This window comes from Prunus dulcis, chromosome 1 (assembly GCF_902201215.1).
Source record: "Prunus dulcis chromosome 1, ALMONDv2, whole genome shotgun sequence".
NCBI classification, from domain to species: domain Eukaryota; kingdom Viridiplantae; phylum Streptophyta; class Magnoliopsida; order Rosales; family Rosaceae; genus Prunus; species Prunus dulcis.
In genome coordinates, this window is record NC_047650.1 from 4,800,469 (window position 1) to 4,820,674 (window position 20,206).

General features: G+C 34.0%; 1 protein-coding gene and 1 pseudogene across 2 annotated transcripts in view; both read right to left on the bottom strand.

Annotated features, from left to right (window-relative positions):
* Positions 1-3,009, bottom strand: part of LOC117613017 (phospholipase A2-alpha) — a 3,609-nt gene extending 600 nt beyond the window's left edge. The window contains exons 1-3 of one of the 2 annotated variants that reach the window (XM_034341664.1): positions 2,749-3,009; positions 699-741; positions 454-579 (exon numbers count right to left, since the gene is read on the bottom strand). In XM_034341664.1, coding sequence (XP_034197555.1) covers positions 454-579; positions 699-741; positions 2,749-2,913 — 334 coding nt within the window. In that variant the 5' untranslated portion in view covers positions 2,914-3,009. Of the gene's footprint in view, positions 1-453; positions 580-698; positions 742-868; positions 1,140-2,748 lie in introns of those variants that run through there. The other variant, XM_034341669.1, reaches the window with a different exon arrangement.
* Positions 3,010-6,046: 3,037 nt separating this feature from the next.
* On the bottom strand, positions 6,047-8,892 carry LOC117616098 (annotated as a pseudogene).
* Between the last annotated feature and the right edge of the window lie 11,314 nt (positions 8,893-20,206).

Here is a 20,206-nt window from a genome sequence, read left to right on the forward strand (position 1 = left end):
GCTTACCCCAAAACAAAATTTAGAATCTTTTTTTTAATCAACCACCTAATTAAATATTACTACCATCCAAAAGATTAGTTTTGTTTTAGTTGGAAAGTTTTGGCTGCACCTAATCCCATCTCTGTACCACACCACTGACAATACAAAAGCTCATCAAATTGTCTGTCTGTAGTTTACATCTTGTGAAGAATCACAAGTGTGCATGATCTTTCCTTGGCTGAAGAATTATTACTTCAAATCCATGGTTGCTGGTTAGACATTATTGTGCATTTCATAGCTGTAAATGGGGCCCATCTCAAAGAATTACACCACTTGTGATGAAAGAAACAAATCATCTTTACCAACCATTGTTTATTTTATTTTATTTTATTTTTTGCTTTAATTTTTCCAACCCATGGAGAAAACAAAAAAAAATTGAAGAACAATTTTTGGAGGATTAAGAAATGAACTTACTGTTCTTAGATTGAACGCAGGCATCATGCTTCATGCAACATTCATCAAGGCCATCACAGGGTTCCTCCCCTGGACATCCGCTGTACAAGAGTCCACAATACTTTCCATATCTTAAAAATGGAGGCACTGTCACCCAAAATTAAAAACAATAAAAAGAAATTAAATTCACCAAAAAAAAAAAAAAGGGGGGGGTAATTTAATTTAGTGGGATGATTAACTAAATTTAATTAAAATAAAATTAGTACCTGTACAGAACTCTGACTCACACTGTCTACTGCAATCCTTACTCTGCAAATTTTTAGCATTTATGGGAAGAGAGAACATGTTATGATTTGAAAGCAACTGAGAACCAAAAGAATATATATTTAAAGTAAGATTATGAAGAAGATTAAGAAGATGATGGCAAGGAGCAAACCAGAACAATAGAGGCATCTGTGGCTTGAACACCAATGTTAAGGGCATTTACATGGATGGAATCAAAGTAGAGGACAAGAAAAGAGAGGGCAAGAACAAACTTCAAGGACTGCTTAAGAACCATGGTTGGGAAAAGCAAGCAGAGAAAAATGCACTGAAATTTGAGGGGCTTGCTTTTGCAAATAAGGCTCTGAATTTTATTATTTTTATTTTATAGAAAAGAGTGGCAGAGAAAGTGAGAGGTGTAGAAAATAGCTGAGAAGGCTATGTAGCTACGAGGAGGAGTGAGATGGGGGAAGAGAAGAGGTTGGCTTTGTCTTGTAATGACTCGTGATATGTTTTTGTAGTGTTCCTTCACACCTCTTACCAAAATCAGACACACATTTTTAATCTCCTTTTTTCCTTCTTTTTTTGTTTTTTTGTTTTCTTTGAATTAAGGGACTGAACTGTTTTTGTACTGGGAATAATCCTAGAGGGCTGAGGGACTACATTTTTCGACTATATTAGCAAAATATATTGTGTGGTATGAAAATATTTAGCTGCTTACACCTGACGTGAGGAGTCGTTCTTATAAATCACAATTTAACATGTGCATAACCTATGATTTGTAGTTAAAAAAGCAAGTGTTCCTTACGTGTAAGAAGCCAAATAATGTTATAGAAAAAAGCATCTACGAGATTGTTTTTGACTACATGTAAGTGTTAGGTGACGGGTCCATTACATTTGAACACGTGTAATCTTTTAATTGGATAGCTTTCTCTAATAGATATTTGTGGGTGACTTTTTTTTTTATAGATGTTTGTGAGTAGTTGTGGGATCCATTTCTTGTGGGTGTGAACACTCCCCTGCTTTTGCAAGAAAAGAAAGGGAAAAGTTATAGAAAACTTTACTAGTTGACTTGTTTATCTTGGATAGTTCCTAGTTGCCAAGTTACAACTTGCTTCTGTACGAACTATTTGCTGCAAACTGCAGTTTATGTGTCAAGTTGTAGAATCTTTTTTTCATTTTTCATTTTTTTTTTTTAAAGTATAAGTGATAGTTTAAACTACAGCAAAATGAGAATTTCTCATACATACACAACCAAGATGTCATGAGAGTTGAAACCTGAAACCTCTTATCACGTTGGCTCCTCTCTCTTCTATACGTTTGCTTCACATGTGCAACGTCTAAAATTTTTCTTTGTTGGGTATAGGATGTAAAAATGATTTGTTGGGTCTAGAGCTTTTTGGGTCGGCCTGAAAAAGACTACGCCTGGACCCAATAAAATCTAAATCCGTTCAAACCTAACCAAAAACTCGAACCCTATCCAAAACATTGGTATTTTCTCAACTTTATTTTGCCATTGTTTTTTGGGTTTCTAAACTATAAGCTTGAAGTTTTTTTGGTTTTTACTTTCAATTTTTATTGTAAATATTATTTTTATCCTAAATTCAAGGTGTATAAACTATAAGTGGGCTCCCCCTTCCCTCATGCTTGACACCCAGGTTCGAAATCTGTAAGAATTTCTTTCCTCCTAATGTAACCCCAAAAAAAAAAAGTAGTTTGAATCATATTTTAAAATGAATGTTTTGAGGATTTAATATGTTCAATATTTCCTTTTAACATTCGAAATATACTAAGATAGCGTTAAGAACATCAGACATATTTTATAGAATATTTGAGCACATATCCTTTTTAATTTGTAACTTTGGCATCATATTTTAATCAAGCAAGTAGTAGCTAATTTTTTATCTTTAAAAAAAACAAAGTTGCGATCTAAAAAAATTAAGGGAATCAACTTATGACATTTCTCACCACACCAAAACCAAATAATATTCTAGACGGCATGGCAGAAACAGGTAAAACTCAGAATAGATGTATTATATGAGTTTTACTACTCACCTGAGCAGTGTCATTCTCGGCAAGGCTTCGGCGGACACCCTCCCCAAAAAGATATTCGCCGGAGAAAGCATCGGCCACGCAAGAAAACATAACCAAGGCAGCAAAGCCTAGAGGAATAACACCACCATTGAGGCCCATGATGTCAGATATTCTTGCATTGGCCATATTGGGGTGGCCTCTGTAACATAGAAGGACCTCAAGGAAGAACCCAAGCCCTTCTATGTAGGGATTCTGTTTCTAAAAATCCTTTTCAACTATGGAAATGCATGCCTCTATATAACCATTGCCATGTTTGTCTGTCCTGCTTCTCTCTGCCTAAAAATAGCCCCTCTATATGTCCATTTTTAGAAGCTCCCAACGGAAAACTATCCAGAAAAAGATGATGATTATTTCTATGTTTAGTTATGTCCTTAACTTCTGGCAACCTAGTCTTCTCTGGAATAGCAAAGCGAATACCTTTTTTAGGTAAAAATGGGTGCTCGAGCCCAAACAAAAGAGAATTTCTACAAAATAAATTAACAATATATATTTTTTTCTTTCTATTATTCCTATCATACCTTGTTTCACACACTATGTGGGGATTTCCTTTTTATATTTAAAACGGTTTGGACCAGATTTTTATTGGTAGCGGAAGTTAAATTTTTATTGGGACCAGATTTTTTATATAATCAATCCACAAGTTTAAAATGTTGTTTATCAATAGCCTTAAACAAGTTTCACAGAGCAGCTAAATTCAAAAACGCAACTCCCCTTTTCCATCAAAGGGTACTTTCAGCTATTGTGAAATGAAGTTACAAGAGCTCCACCTTTCCATCAAAGGGTACTTTCAGCTATGGTGATACGAAGTTACCAAGAGTCCATCTCACGTAAAAACGACAAAGTTAATGGTGATATTTGGATGCAGTGCTTACTTGCTATTGATTTTAGACTATTTTTAATAGGGTTTTGTTTTCTAGTTATTGTAAACTTGCAGTCCATAAGCTTATGAGTATATATAAATAGGATTTTTGGGGGCCAGGTTAAAGTGAGAGAGATCACAAAGGCATCAAATTGGGTTTGAGTTTCCTCCACTGATGAATCTCTAAATGATGCTTATTGATATGATGATCTCCAAATGATTTGCTACGGTTAATAGCCATTTGTATTTACCAAAATAGTCTCAGTAAAAGTCATCTGTATTTTATATATATATTGTACAATTGTATCCGAGAATAATATCAAGAAATCACATTCTTTACAGGATGTGAGAGAAATTGAGATCTAGTGTTCATAAGAGCCAAGAGGTTTTTCTTGTAAACGAAAGGTGTTTTTATTACTAGTGAAATTTATCGGGGCGACGCATGCACAAGTATTCTTATAGATGTGTGTGTCTGTCTGTCTTGGAGTCTTCCACACTACAAGTGGGATCAGAACTGCATTAGCAGCAGTTGCTGGCTTATGCCCAAGTATTATTATAGTTTTAAGGACGTTAGTGTGTTGGAGATGATAGAGCTAAAGCAACCGCCATTCACCGACAAGGAGAACTTTACACTATGGCAAAGAAGGATGAGGAACACCCTAGGCCAACAAGGCCTCAGTGTTGTCTTGGCAGGTAAAGACATGAAGCTGGAAACCATGACATCGGAGGAGTGGGACACGGTCGATGAGTTGGGTAGTGGTTCGATTGAGAACTATATAGCTGATGAGGTTATGTTCAATATGATTGAAGACATTGCGAAGCAAATATTGAAAAGCTCAAATATATGTATGTAGGAAGGTCACTTTCAAAAAAAACTTTTCTTGAAGGATGAACTCCTAAATCTTCAAATGGAAGAGGGTGGAGATCTCTTGGAGCATTTAAACACCTTTAATAAGTATGTTGCAGACTTGTAGAGAATGGAAGTTATGTATGATACGGAAGATAAGGCTATTTTTGTTTTGAGATCCTTACATTCATCATACAAGCACTTCAAGACAACGCTTAAGTTCAGCAAGAGCACGTTCAAATTTGAGGAGGTTGTGAAAGATATTTTCTTCCATCATAGGATAAATGATGAGAAGAGCTCTCAAGTTGAAGGTCTAGTTGCAAAGGTCGGTGAGAGGGATTGTTCAAGTAAGCATGAAGGTAAGAAAGGTAACATGAGTAGGTCAAAATTCAAGGCTAAAGATGGTTGTTTTGAGTGTGGGTCAAAAGAACACTAGAAGAAGAATTGTCCCACATGAAAAGAGAAGAGGAACAAAAGGGAAGAAGTCAGCGGGCACAGTGGGGGTTGTTATGGATATCAACGGGGAGCTTTTATGTGTTGTTGATAAAACTAATAGTAATTTATTTTCTATATCTTCTTGGAGATTCTCTTCTTGCTAGATTTTGGATTTTGGATTCTCATATTGTATGTGCTCAAACAAGGAGTTTTTTACACATATGAGAAAGTTGATGGTGTTGAAGTTGTGATAATGGACAACTCAGTTTGTAAAGTCGAGGGCACATGTACGATTAAGCTAAAGATGCATTATGGCATTGTTAGGACATTGAGGATGGTAATATATATTTCAAGTTTGCTTAAGAATTAATCTAATTTCCCTCGGTACTTTTGATAAAAATAGTTACATGTACAAAGTCATGAGAGGGAAAATCATAGTCTCGAAGGGAATATGAAAACATTAAAAAAACAACCCAGACACTAGGGGCGGGAGAGGAAGATGTTACGTAGTGGTGGGTGGTTATTTTGAGAGATGGAGATGGGGCATATGGCTGGGGCTGGTGGGTAAAACAAAATATTATTTTATTAATTTCTATTTTTATTTTTCCAATTTATAAAAAAATTTAGATAAATTGAAGGTAATATGAAGGTCAATATATTTAATAAGGGTAATCTTGGAAAACAAATAATGACATTGTTTTAGTACTAAAAAAGTGACACATGGCATGAGGAGAATGGAAAAAGTCCAAAAAAGAAAGTTAGAGAGAAGGTTGCTAGCCGATTCAAAGCTTAAGGGGCAACATTAGAACAAAAAATGATTTTTAAAAATAAAAATAAAAGATTACATCAGAAAATATTTAAAAAGGAATGTATTCTTATATGGCACCAAAGTCAAAGGACTTGTATTAAAGTCGCCAAATCCGAGCATTAAACTCAACTTCTCAATGAAAATTTGGATCTATATCAACCTTTATATATTTTTTTTATGTCCTCGATGACATGGAAATATCAGTTGTTCAATGTGTCCACCTTCTTACACCCAAGTTTGAAACTCTCTCAAAATATCATAGTAGTTTAGAGTAGTTTAAAACTATCGCTCGTATCCAAAAGCATTTCAGTTACAGAAGCTTCCATGCTCTACCTCCATCCATATTGAATTTTTTAAGTCTTCCGAAAAACATAACTGCTATGAGAACTAATTTACCCTGATCACTCCATCTTCCTGAAAATCCATACCATTTGTCCTGGCAATCGCCATTAGGATGGATCTGTCGTTTACAACTATAGCCAGTAGTAAACCCTACATTTCCATAAGCGCTGCGGGAAACAAGATATAATGGTAATAAATTAGCGAAATTGCAAAGGGCAAAATGCATTGTAATATTTTAAAAGAAAATTAAACCAACACACACAAGTAACAAAATCTCAGTTGTAAGCAGTATTGGTGGAGCCCTTCTTTTCAAAGAAATACTCAAGAAGGGTTACTGAAGATTTATCGGGTTTCATATGTCTGATTTACCTGATGACTTCAATCACGATATTCAACACATTGAAATTGAGGGGATCTTCCTTCATCTGTTTCCTCTCAGTTATGCATACTAGGACGATAAAGATGGCCAGATACGAGAGCTGTGAGAATATGAGATTCTCCACAACCTTTCCCCTTCTCGTTTTTCTCCTTTCATGAGGTTGTAGAGGATTTTGATCATCATCTTTTATGGGAAGGAACGAAGTGTAAGGAGGAAGGTACCTTCGATTAAAACAAGAACCATTATCAGAGAAAGAAAAACGAAAGAAAGAAAGCTCATGAATTAATAATATATATATATATATATATATTCTAAACTACTCTAATTTAAAAGGAGGGGGGATTTGAACTCGAGTGCAAGGGACTGTCCTAACTAACTGGCATGGTTTCAAAGTTTCAAGGGGATCCATCTAGTTTCAATAAAAACTGAGTTGGGATGAGTCTGTTATTAGTTGTTTCATTGATGAGATGAGATTCAAATATTTAAAAGAGAGAGAGAGAGAGAGAGAGAGAGATTGAAAGAAGCATGTGAGTCTTTGTCTGATATATTACTAGTGATGTCTTTAGTTAGTGGCAAACTAAGGAACCAACAAAACCTAAACCAAAAGTCATCATCTTCTTCTATAATTCTAGTAGAAATGCATGTGGGTCCCTTTCCCCTAGGCCTAGGCTGAGTTGGTGCCTCTAAGTGAGGATCTTCACCTGCTAGCATATGCTTATTTAATATTTCATTTTCTTTGCCTCTTTTGGCATGAAGACTAGTTTTTTTTCTTTTCATTCATAGTTTTTTGCCCTTGTCATCCACAATGTGTGGAAAAAGAGCTAACTAGTCCAACATTTTCTTGTTTACTAACTAGTTTAGCACTCTTACATATTGGGATTAATTTTCTGTTCATCTACTTCTGTGTGGATCAATTTTATATTCATGAATTTTATTTTTTTTTGGGGCCAAAAATCATTAAGTTCTATATATTAAAAACCGAATCACATGATGATGCGACAATTAGTATGTTACAAAGTAATAAAAATATTTTTTACGACAGTCTAATATGTTATAATATAGAAATTATGATTAATTATAATAATCATAGGACTATAGATGTAAACGCGATTCTATTTAACTAATAACTATTATGATTGGCAATTGGACAGCAAACATGTTTGTCAAACAAGAAGGTTTTGCTTACTTGTATGTATGTATAGATAATAAATAGATAGATGCATGGATGGATGGATGGAAAGAGAAAGAAACTAACATCATCACGACGAATAATACCAAGATGGCCGGAGAAATGATCGAGAGGTCGACAATAGTTTCACCGGTATGTCTTGAATTCACACTTTGAAACAAAGCGCCAATGATTTTCTGGTAAGAATTCAGGCCACTTAAGCTGTCTGAACTCCACTCCAAGGACAAAAATGCTACCAACTGTACCATGATGAACCCGAAAACTGTGACAACCAAAAGTGAAGAATGGAGACTTGGAAGCAAGTGGAGGAACCCAAGTTTCCTTGTGTTCTTCAAAAGGTAATTACACAAGTATTCTTTCTTTTTGAAAATTTTCCCCAAAACCCGAATCGAAAATCTCAAGCATGAGGGAAGCAATGTGTTGCCCAAAAGGACTTGAGGAATGAGAATGAGGAGGAGGCCTGAGTTTTTGCTGAAGACCATCATGTTTTCATTGGTTGGAACAAAGCCACAGCTTGAGAAGGTTGAAACTGTGGTGAAGAAAGAGAATGTGTGCATGTTTAGCCCCTTGTTTTTTAGTACGTTTCTTGCACTTGAAATAACTGCTAGATAAAGTGAAACCATTATCACCCCAAGACCATGAATCACTAAAAGATAACCTAAAACCACACAACCCAAAAACTTGATTGAATTAAACTTCAAAGATTCACCATCTTGGAATTCAGGCTTGGATGCCCATGAGCCCAATTCAACATGATCAGAAACAATATTATTTGTGGGTGTTGATGAAGGACTAATATCACTGCTGGCTGAAGCAACTTTTTCTTTTGTTAGCAGCTTGAGCTTGAACTTCCACAGCTGAAGTCCAAACATGGAGGTAAAGACCTCCCCACCTATGAACATCAAAATGGTTAAAATGATGAGCTGGGCATTGGAGAAAACCTCCATTTCAACAGTGGACATGCTAGAAACAGTTGAGGCAGAGACAGAGGTGAAAAACAAATCTAAATTCCTAGGCCGAAAAGAAGGATCGGTTCTTGGCTTCAAAGCCTTGAGAACCCAAAAACCAAGAAAGGAGAGGGTGACAAAATAGATAGCTCGATCCAAAATGGCTTTGCCCTACGGAGGACGAACCGATAATAACATACAAGTAGAAAACCCATGGATTTGCTAAGACAGGCTAGTTTGAGAAATGAACAACTACAAAGATGTTGCAATTTCTTGCCAAAACAAACTAAGGTGTTCATCTAGGCTTAGTAATTGATTTGAAGGAAACGTTCGTGCGGCATATGGTTGTGCGTATAGGGTGGGGGTATTTATATATGAAGGAAACGTTCTTGATGGAATTTTTTCTCTTCTTTTTTCTTATTTATTTAAAATTGAACACTAACTTGAATTCAAAATTTCCTCGAAAGAAGTGAATATTTCCTCGCAAACAACGAATACTTGAGCCATTATATGTCAAATGATGATTGATTTCTTTGTAGAATTTTAAGACACGTGGATGAGAAACAAAATAAAAAGAATATGCTATACGTGTGTGTGAACATTACGGGCTCGTTTGGGATTGCTTCTCTATAAAGTACTTCTGCTCATAAGCACTTTTACTATAAATTTTTTGAATTTCATTAAAAAAAAAAAACCAAGTGCTTCCTGGAAAAGTATTTGGAAGTGCTTCCTGAAGAGTGTCCATGAAGCGCTTCTAAATTTTTTTGTCAAACGTCGTTATAAGTGCTTTTAGTTGTCAAAAAGCGCTTTTAGCCTCACTCCCAAACAGGCCCTACACGTCTAACAATATGCAATATTGAGGGGGTGCTATAGGGTATTACTATATCCAATACTTACAAATATAAAACTGAATGATTGAGGAAATAATAGAGGTTCACGTGGAGTAGTTTTTAATTTTTTTTAATATCGCAGGTTCTTTCATTTGATCAAATATTAATGTAACGGTACATCATCCAATTGTACGACTTGGTCCATTGCATAAAACATGCATATTCATGGTACATCACAACATGAATTTTGATGAGACATGTTTAGAAATTTTATTGCCATATTCATAGAAGATAGTTTTTTATTACCAAATCACGTAGTTGTTAGAAATTTTATTGCCATAAACGCAACGCTTGAACATCCAACATCCCGCTTGAGCCTCCAGAGCACATAATCATTTCATGTAGCATCACACCTCTAAAATCCAAATCACTAAAGCAAGTAAACCAAGTTTGAAAAACCCCGAAACTTGACCCTCTCATCTCTTGAAATATACTCTGTTGAGCCACGACTATGTGGCACACGTAGGGCTAGGCATCTCTACCGAGAAACCTATCAAACTGGAGTAATTGAACTGGTTTGGTCCGGTTTTTTTTATTTTATTTTTTGAAAATTAAGTTGTGAACCGGATTGAATTGGAATCTATTGTTCAATTCACAGTTTGGCTTTTCTCAAACCGCAAGTTCACCTAAACTGAACCGGTCAGTTTGAAATATTGAACTTTTATATAATTTGTGATAACAATGGAGTCGAACCCTTATCCTTCATATTGAACTTTTCCTTGATGAAATGTGGGTTGACTTTACTGTTTTTTGTACGGCCATGTTGCACTAGATTGTGTGAAATATCAAAAGCAAACTTATTATCACAGTGGGTTTTTCTCGGGCTCGAATCTAGAAACCCTCAACAAACTCTTTAGTCAAAGTAACTCAGGAACTCCACTGATCTAACTTTGATTCAATCGTATACACATCGAAATAGCATAAAATTTATTGTAAATTAAGGCACATAATTGAATTATCTGGATAGGTACATTATTATAAGGTACATCATTGAACTATCTAAACCATGCCACAAATAATACAACGTAAGTCCATTATCAAAATAAAACATATATATATATATATATATATATACATATAATATGTGAGTTTATACAATCAGCTCCATTATTAGTTGGTCACTGGGTCCCTTGTGTTCTTAAATGATGCAATGTCATCATGTGCCCCGAGTTCTTTTTTTTTTAATTTAGAAATTCTATGATTGCATTCATAATTCAGTCAAAAAAGCCACTAGCCACAAAGAGCCAATACAAACTAGTCACAAAAGGGCCATTACAATAACGGAGCGGTCTAATATCAAAATTAAGAAAATCTGGTATGTTTCCACTAACGATCAGGCAGGATCGAAGAAACTTTGGCATAGGCATCCCAAATAAGATTGCAAACTTAGAATAATAAAAAAAGATAAAGCTTGAAAAAACCAAGTCATAACAGTACAAATAAAACTCTCACCAAGGAGAGATGAAAAGCTCTCACAAAGGAGAGATGAAAAACTCTCACAAAAGGAGAGGTGAAAACTACACAGAGAATCCAAAGAGTCTCTGCAACTTATTCCAAATATAAAGAAATTGCAAAAAAGATGGTGGTGGAGATCTGACGTCGAAATACAGGTGAAGATCCGACGCTGACTCACAACCGTTTATAATGGTTGGATGAAAATCATAACAAAACTAAGACAAATAGGGAAAACCCTTTGTCTCTGAAAATGGGAGAAGAGGTGAAAGGAGGAAGAGAGGAAGAGAGGAAGAGAAGAGGAGAGTACTATAATTTTGACCAACTATATGTTTTGATCATAAACAAACAATTATAGTACCACGGTAGTACTATAATTTGACCAACTATATGTTTTGATTTTCTAGCAAGTTTTTCAACGTCTCTCTCTCAGTTTGGTGGCAATGGTTTCAGCCACGTTTATGCAAGTTTGTAGTTTGTAGTCTAATTTAGACTAAACAGTGTTAAATTGTAATTAATTAAATGGATAGGTGTCAAAAGTTAAAAATTAAATTGTCGTATCTTGAATCATTAGATTATTAGAATGATTTAGATGTCTTGAAATGCGGGTAAATACACAATGTTTAAATATAGAGGTTCGGGATCTCTCTATGAGAATTTTAGTTTTATTTTTTCTTTTTAATACAACATGAGTCATTTAATACAAATTTTCGCCCGTAAATTTTTGGAATATGTTAACTGATCTTATTGTATATCATATCTTTAATGTTGTGAGATTCAATGCAAGAGATACTTGTAGCTCAATTGATTAAAAGTATTTACCTTTAAACTTGATTAAAATACTAGATTTGATTTCTCCCTTTCCTACTGCTTGTATAAAAAATAAGGTGAGACCTAGCTAGATAAATTCCATATATATATATATATATATATATATTAGAGCAATGATTGAAATAATTGATGATTGAAATAATTTATTTCTGCAGTTTCATTCAGATTAATCTGATGATATATATATATATATAAGTCAACAGCAATAATTAGTTATTTTCAACTTCATATCTTAAACTACCTAGCTAGTATGCAAGAATTTTATTTTATTAACTAAAAACCTGGAATGTTTTAATATTGCAAATCATTTTCTTTTTCTGGGTTTAGGATTTGAAGCTAAGACTTTTTTTAGTGAGCATCATGTTTGTACATGTGGCGAAAGTAAAGGGAAAATTCAATGGATAAGAAATTATCCTATCCATTAACTAATAATTGAAGACTGCGGTAGTAATTAATATATAAAATGGTATTATTCCCACTCCTAGTTCGATCACCTTGTCCCTTAATAATATTTTTTTCATTGCAAATTATAAGAAATTATATATTGGAATTTTGAAGCCGTTTAAGAATGCTTCTATAGGAAGTACTTTTGATAATAAGCGATTCTACTGAAAGCGGTTTTATAAGAAGCACTTTCCAAGTATTTTTATTGAATGGCGTATGTAGAGCATGCGTGAATGACCAACCTCACTCTGAGATATCTTTCTTCTTGAAAGTTATTTGGCTTTTTTATATGATATCCACAGTGTCTCTCGATTTGTAATTCAATACACAAATTAATCGATCATGTGAAACTTAAAACATAAAACTCGAAATTATTTCACAAATGAGTGAAAAGGCTCATAATTATATATGTTATATTATATCATTTCGATCTTGAATTTTAACGTGGAGTTTTATATGCTGTAATGGCATGTGTACTAATCCGTAATCGAAATCAAAATAAGGAGTTGAATTCCCATATGAAGTACTCCTATGTTTACTGCACATAGAGGAATAAAAATGTAAGTGGGTTCTACACAAAATCTGGAATTCAACTCTTGATTTTGGAGGAATTGAACTCTTAGATGGAAGGTGGTATTCTAATTCCTAGATAACTAACCCATTTGGAGTCTATCTTTTTTACCCATTATATCCTCACATAATTTTTAAAATTTCAAATTTGTCATCTATTTTAACCCAATAACAAGAGCATTATTGGATTTCAATTCCGATTCATGATAATTTAGTAAATAGCTTATAAGGAATCAGTATCACTCATACCCCAATTTCATATAGTTTAGTAAATAACTTCATAGGAATCCGGATTCTAACTCTCCTCAATTCAAATCATCCTCAATTCAATTCATTCTCATCTTATTACGGATTAGTAAATATGGTATAAATGTTATGCCGATTATAATAGACAACGAATGTGTGTTGCATCTAGGAATAATAACTAGGAAATTAAGAAACTATAATTGGGAACATATGGCACAATGTGTGCATACATATTGAGTGTGGAAAAGTGTAGGAAGTAATGCGCATAATTGTAAAACCACATCACATGCATATACATCTAAATTGCCATAGAAAATTCGAACATAATAATAGTTGCCCACATGACATACGGAATATATTTGAATTGGAATTAAAGTAGAAAAGGTCTTAGAAAGTTGGTGAGTTTTGTTATTTACTGAACTGTCGTCTGTCAAGTCCATGTAGAGACAATTAAATGATTGCCATTGTTTATTCTAAAAGTCTGATTGATGATGGATGACCAAGGTGACAACATATAGAGTTGAATATTTAGATACCTCTCCGCGTACAAGCCGTGTCCACTATTAAGAAATTGCCTCATCGATTGTATTTAAAAGTTGGTATGATAAGTTGGTGTTTCTAGCATTATTGTTTACGTAGATTAATTTTCATACTTATAAAGGATCATGTCACACACATAATGCTTGAAAGTGTAATGGATGGCCTGCTTGACTTAGATATCGCGAATGTGGAGATTGTAGGGGTTGTATGTATCAATTCAAGTCATGGATGTGTATAGACATAACTCCACATTAGAAAAAAATCCACAACAATCTAAATGCAGGTGGCTCAATACTAAGAGTAACAAAATGTTTTCGAACATGTGTTGGACTTGGATAGTTAAGTTAGAGACAATAATAGTGTTGAATAAAATTTAACAATGATCGATCTATTTCATAACACACATAATATGACAAGTGTACCAATTAGAATGGTGGTTTGGTTGAAGTTGATGATTTAGCTCTTAAAATGATCGATTTCATTTTCAAAAATCTCATAAAATGCCTTTGATTAATTAATATGCTAAAAGAGATGATCATTTATTATATAAGGTAAAATAAACAAAATATAACTAGTATATGTTGCAAAGAATATAGTCTGGTGCTTCAATGGCAGGGGTTCGAAATCTGTTAGAAACACTTTGTAGTCAAGGCAAACCGAATTCCTAGTAGAAATTAATCATACCCTTCAAATGTGAGAACAACTCGTAATACATAACAAATATATATATATATATATATATATATTCATAACATTACTTTATTGATAATCACTTCATCCTCGTATCATGGGTGGTCGGCTACTAGATTTAAGATAACGAGAGGTGAGGGTATTGATAATCTTGGCTTCTAGCATCATGTAACTCCATTGCCTTGTCGGTTTGGCACTACATTATCTAGTAGAGCCACATGTCATTGCCATCAAAATCAACCATCGCATTCAAGTCCCCATGCTTTAATTTGTGGGTCTTTGCTTTTATTATGATTATATTGTATTTTATCAACATATTAGATAAATATTCTTAAAGAAAGAATTCAAAATTTTAATTTAGAAATTCAATTACAAGAAAATAATGTATTAAATTTAGATTTTCAATGTATTTTCTTTATTTACTTCAAAGGATAAAGTTGACACAACAACAAAAATAATAAAAGTCAAAGAACATGCATTTAAAAAGAAAAAATGTGAACTTACCCAATGACAGCTAATCGTTTTGGACCTAAGATCGTTTATAAACTTCATATTTGATATATTGCAGGGTTTGTAGGTAAGGTAGTTAAGAGCACTTATCCTTACACCCGAAGTCATATGTTCAAGCTTCTTGCCTCCAAAAATAGCTTGTATAAAAAATAAAATAAAAAAGAACATATTTGATGTAGGTTGTTTTCTTAGTCAAAAGTATATATCCACATTTGGATAGTAAAGCCCAATCAGCCCAATTAGTTTAATACCACGACATTAATGATAGTAGCTCTTAAAGAAGCCCAAGAAGATCGACCTTGTCTCCAAACACTCTATTGTACATTACATGTAATTGGGAAGAGCTCTCATTACATCCATTTGCAAATTTTTAGCTCTTAAAGTCATGGAATTGTGAATGCCCTTTGCATATTATGTAAACAAGGATTAAATTGATGGAGGCTTGTCAATAACCACTCTAATTGGATTTACATGACTTTGGTCATGTGTAAAATTGACGGTGACTGTCGCTTCAATTTTGCAAGATGTTTGTGAGTAGTTGTGGGATCCATTTCTTATGGGTGTGAACACTCCCCTGCTTTTGAAAGAAAAGAAAGGGGAAAGTGAGAGAAAACTTTACTAGTTGACTTGTTTATCTTTGATAGTTCCTGGTTGCCAAGTTACAACTTGCTTCTGTACGAACTATTTGCTGCAAACTGCAGTTTATGTGTCAAGTTGTAGAATCTTTTTTTCATTTTCCTTTTTCCTTTTTTTCAGTACATATGATAGTCTAAACTATAGCAAATGAAGAATTTCTCACACATACACAACTAAGATGCCATGAGGGTTGGAACCTGAAACCTCTTATGCCGTTGGCTCCTCTCCCTTCTATATGTTCGCTTCACATGTGCAACGTCTAAAATCTTTCTTTGTTGGGTATAGGATGTAAAAATGATTTGTTGGGCCTAGATCTTTTTTGGGTCGGCCTGAGAAAGACTACGCCTGGACCCAATAAACTCTAAATATACTAAGATAGTGTTGTGTTAAGAACATCAGACATATTTTATGGGAGCTGATTTCCCCACTCCCATTTTCTCCACTTACACTCCCTTTTGCTTTTTAATGATTTTTAATCAATTTTTTTTTCTTTTTTGTTCTTTCTCTTTCCTATTCTACCCTTAGCCTATCTTATTTCTTTTTTACTTCACTTTTATATTATTTCTTTTTCTTTACACTTAATTTTCCAACTTGCTTTTTTTTTTCCTTTCATCAAGTAAGAAATAATTAACACTGTATATTTGTCTAGGCAAAATTATGTGTTCAACTTGCTACAAAAACACATGCCCACGGATAAACCTTGCAACCATAGGGATTTTTATTATTTTTTATTTTTTATTTTTTGTGAATAGGCAAAATATTTCTTTAGTGATTCATTTGCATCTGGCATCTCTCATTCTCAAACTAGAAAATAGTGATCCATTCGAGAACAAAATATAAATATTTACTTAGATGCTTCATTGGACTGTTCAGATAACATGAGAAATAAAAGAAAGCAAAAAACTTAGCTCCATTGGCATGTTCTTTTTTTGGTCAATAGCTGAAACTTCATTGAAAACCAAAAAATATGGCTAAACAGAGATAGCAACAAGAGTAACAACCAAAAAGTACAGACAAAACCATCATGGTTGCCAAAAAATTTAGCTCCATTAACCAAACTGTATCATTCCATACAACACTTCTTCCTTGTGTTAAAAAAAAGACATGTGAAATAAGGATGAATCCATCCAACCACTTCAAAATACCTACAAGAAAGAAGACTAATTAATTAACAAACTAATTGATCTCTCATAATACTATTTAGTACTATAAAATTTGATGAGATACAATTCCCTTTAATAAGATGACATGTACAATTACTTTGAAAATTATGAAAGAATAAAAATATGAGACTATTATGCATAAGAAGTACCTTGCTCTCTGCATATCTAAGCTCCTAATGACAGTTTGGTTAGTAACATTCTTTGGTTCTTCTACCTGTAAACATGTTAGTCGAAAAAATTTATTATCTATTAACTATAACAAAGAAAAATAGTACTCACATACTTGGTAAAAAAAAAAATTAAATAATTTGGCATACAAATACTTACATTTCTATCCATTTCCAAAAGGTAGAATTAAGAGGCAACTTGAAATGGACAAGTACTTTTATTGTGGCCAACACCTTTGCAAACACTACATTTACGAGACTTTTCAACTATCTCAAATTTTGATGGTTCACGCCTTGTAGAGCTAGATTCATTTCTCTTCTTTGACCCTAGTGGCCGTCCTTTATGAGGTTGAATCTTAGGCTCCAGAATTAAGGGAAAAGAAGTACCAACAAATTGAGATAGTTGTCTCTTTGTATCATCTTTTTGAAGAATGGGCAGTTTTTCATACTTTTCTTTGAAGTCCAATAGAAGACTATTTATTTGATCATTTTCATCATCCAAACTTGCATGTTGATCATTGTTAAACAATCGTGCATCGATCCTCCACTGATTATGTATGGCATTTAAAGGCAATACTTGAATTTTCATATCCTTAATCATGTGTCCACAAGGAATGCCCATCGTTTTGAAAAAATGGCCTGTGCATTGAGATGAAAGATTACCATATTTTGCAGCTTCATGTTGCTTGTATAACTCATCTAAAGCAAACATAGATACATGAGTAACAACTTCTTTAAAGAATGGAATCCGAAGTCTATGTGGAACACGAACCTTTTCACTTGAGAGTTGAGTTTTGATTTCTTGAAATTGATGTTCAATAGCAAGACATATTTTTTCTTTTACCTCACGAAGACCTCCGGTTGAAACTTGAAGATACTTCTTTAGTGTTGCATGTGCACCTTCAGCTCTTGAAGTAGCCCGATTACCTAAGTGTGCAACCTCATCTGTCCATGCACTTACAAATTTTTCTTTCAATGGCAGCCAAGTACCTTTAATATAGTTCAAAACAGCTGCATTCTCCTTGTACTCATTTTCAAAACAATCCCAAGCTTTATCGAATGATGATTCATTTGGAGATTTGATTAAATCAGCCCAAGTAGATAGGAAAGCAACCCAATCAACTTCTTCTCTAAAATGAGGTTTACAATTTGCAAGAATGTTTTTCTCAATATGCCACACGCATAACAAATTACAAGCACTTGGGAATACAATGCGTATAGCATTCATTAAGGCCAATTCTCTATCTGATATGATCACCAATGGCTGATTATGAACTCCCAAAATTTTATTGAACATTTCTAGAGCCCACACATAATCCTTCTCTTCTTCTTTTTGCATGAAGACAAAACAAGAGTAGAATGAAGTGTTGAAACTTGAAACTCCTATTATATCCAATAATGGCATCTTATACTTATTAGTTTTATAAGTGCAATCCATCAGAAAGACATGTGGGTAACTCTTACTCAATTCAATTGATATAGGATGAGCAAAAAACAAATGAGTCAAATACCCTTCTTGGTCATACTCAATGTTATAAGAGAAACCACCTTCACCAAGTTCATCCACTAATGCTTGAATAACCGTACGTCCTGCTAGGCTCTCTTCCAAAATTTTAGCCTTCTTATTGTAAATGTTTCGGGAAATTGCTCGAAGATGAGGATTGCTCTGTCGAAGTGAAGAGAGAATTTGGCGCGGTGGTATACCAGCCATACACATTTCTTTAATCCGCATAATTTCCTCATTTGAAAATCGACGACAATAAGGATGTCCAGACATGTCCGTTGAAGGTTCATGATTATGCAACAAACTTTTAATCTCCAACTTCCAAAATCCTTGAAGTTTCCTTTTCTTTTTGCCCCAAATTTCAAATGGACAGTTTATGAGGCGAGATGCTGATTTCTTTTTTCTTTCCTCTAGTGGAACTTTTCTGCTTTTATAATTACCGCCTCTATCACAACCAAGGACAACATATATCTCGGATTTAGATCTTCTAATAACTAGTGCATACCCTTGCGCAAAGGCAATCTTACGAGCAGCTTCAATGAGGTCTTCCCGATTTTGAAAATTTTTGTTTGTCAAAGAGAGCATTTTGTCACTTTTATCAATCGATGCTTCACTGCCTATATCACAAACCATCCAATTTATATGAAATATAAACTACACATTGGCTACAACTATGAAGAATGTTTATGCTTCACTGCCTATCACATATTAGTTAAGAATGAATATATATAACAGAATAGGTACTGCTATGAAACATTTCATCGAGCAGTTGGTTGGCGCCTCCAATGGGTTGCACCAGCAGGTCACCACGACCTTTGCCCAAGGGCAAAAATAAAGAGATAGCAGTGGCACTAATTTAAACTTGTCTTTGTGTGCACATGAGAAGATAAGAGGGCAAAAGAAAGACAGAGCATACAAAAAACAAACTCAAAATTGAATTGCAATTCATCAGAGCACCAAGTATTTTGTAAAATTGAACCTATGAATAAGATAATAGGTAATGCTTAGCCAAGTGAATTTATTTTTAATACAGAAAGATCTTCTAGAGTTCAAAAAGCTTCCTTTTGGACACAGAGATGTAAACCATCAATGCCATCTCCCCACAAGGTTAACAAATCCCTTATGAAAAGGTTAAATGTAAAGATACACACACATACATAAAACCAATATGCTAATTCATTGCTAATAATCGATAAAGTTAGATTAAGTAAGAAATAAAACGTACCATGCATAATATCTTGAGAATTTGAAGGATTACTAAATTATGTCATTCCACTCAAATCACTGTTGCCCACCATGTCTAAAATCCTCTGCAACTCAGACTCCAATTGTTGTTCTTCATCCATAGCTAACCTTTTACCAATAATTAAGAGTATTTGCTTTGGGTAGGAGAAGGATTGGGTAGCTATGGGTATGAGAAGTGGGAAAGACACGATGAAGGAGAAGAAGAGGGTTTAGGTATCAAAATAGAAGAAGACGCTCTAACTTCTTTTTTATTTTATGTTAACTTTTCTTAATTTTAATTATCAAAACATTAATTTAGGATAAGGGTAGAAGAGGAAAGAGAAAGAACAAAAAAGAAAAAAATTGATTAAAAATTATTATAAAGCAAAAGGGAATGTAAGTGGAGAAAATGGGAGTGGGGAAATCAGCTCCCTATTTTATAGAATATTTGAGCACACAAGCTTTTAAATTTGTAACTTTGGCATCATATTTTAATCAAGCAAGTTGTAGCTAATTTTTAATCTTTAAAAAAACAAAGTTGCGATCTAAAAAAATTAAGGAAATCAACTTATGACATTTCTCACCACACCAAAACCAAATAATATTCTAGACGGTATTATATGAGTTTTACTACTCACCTGAGCAGTGTCATTCTCGGCAAGGCTTCGACGGACACCCTCCCCAAAAAGATATTCGCCGGACAAAGCATCGGCCACGCAAGAAAACATAACCAAGGAAGCAAAGCC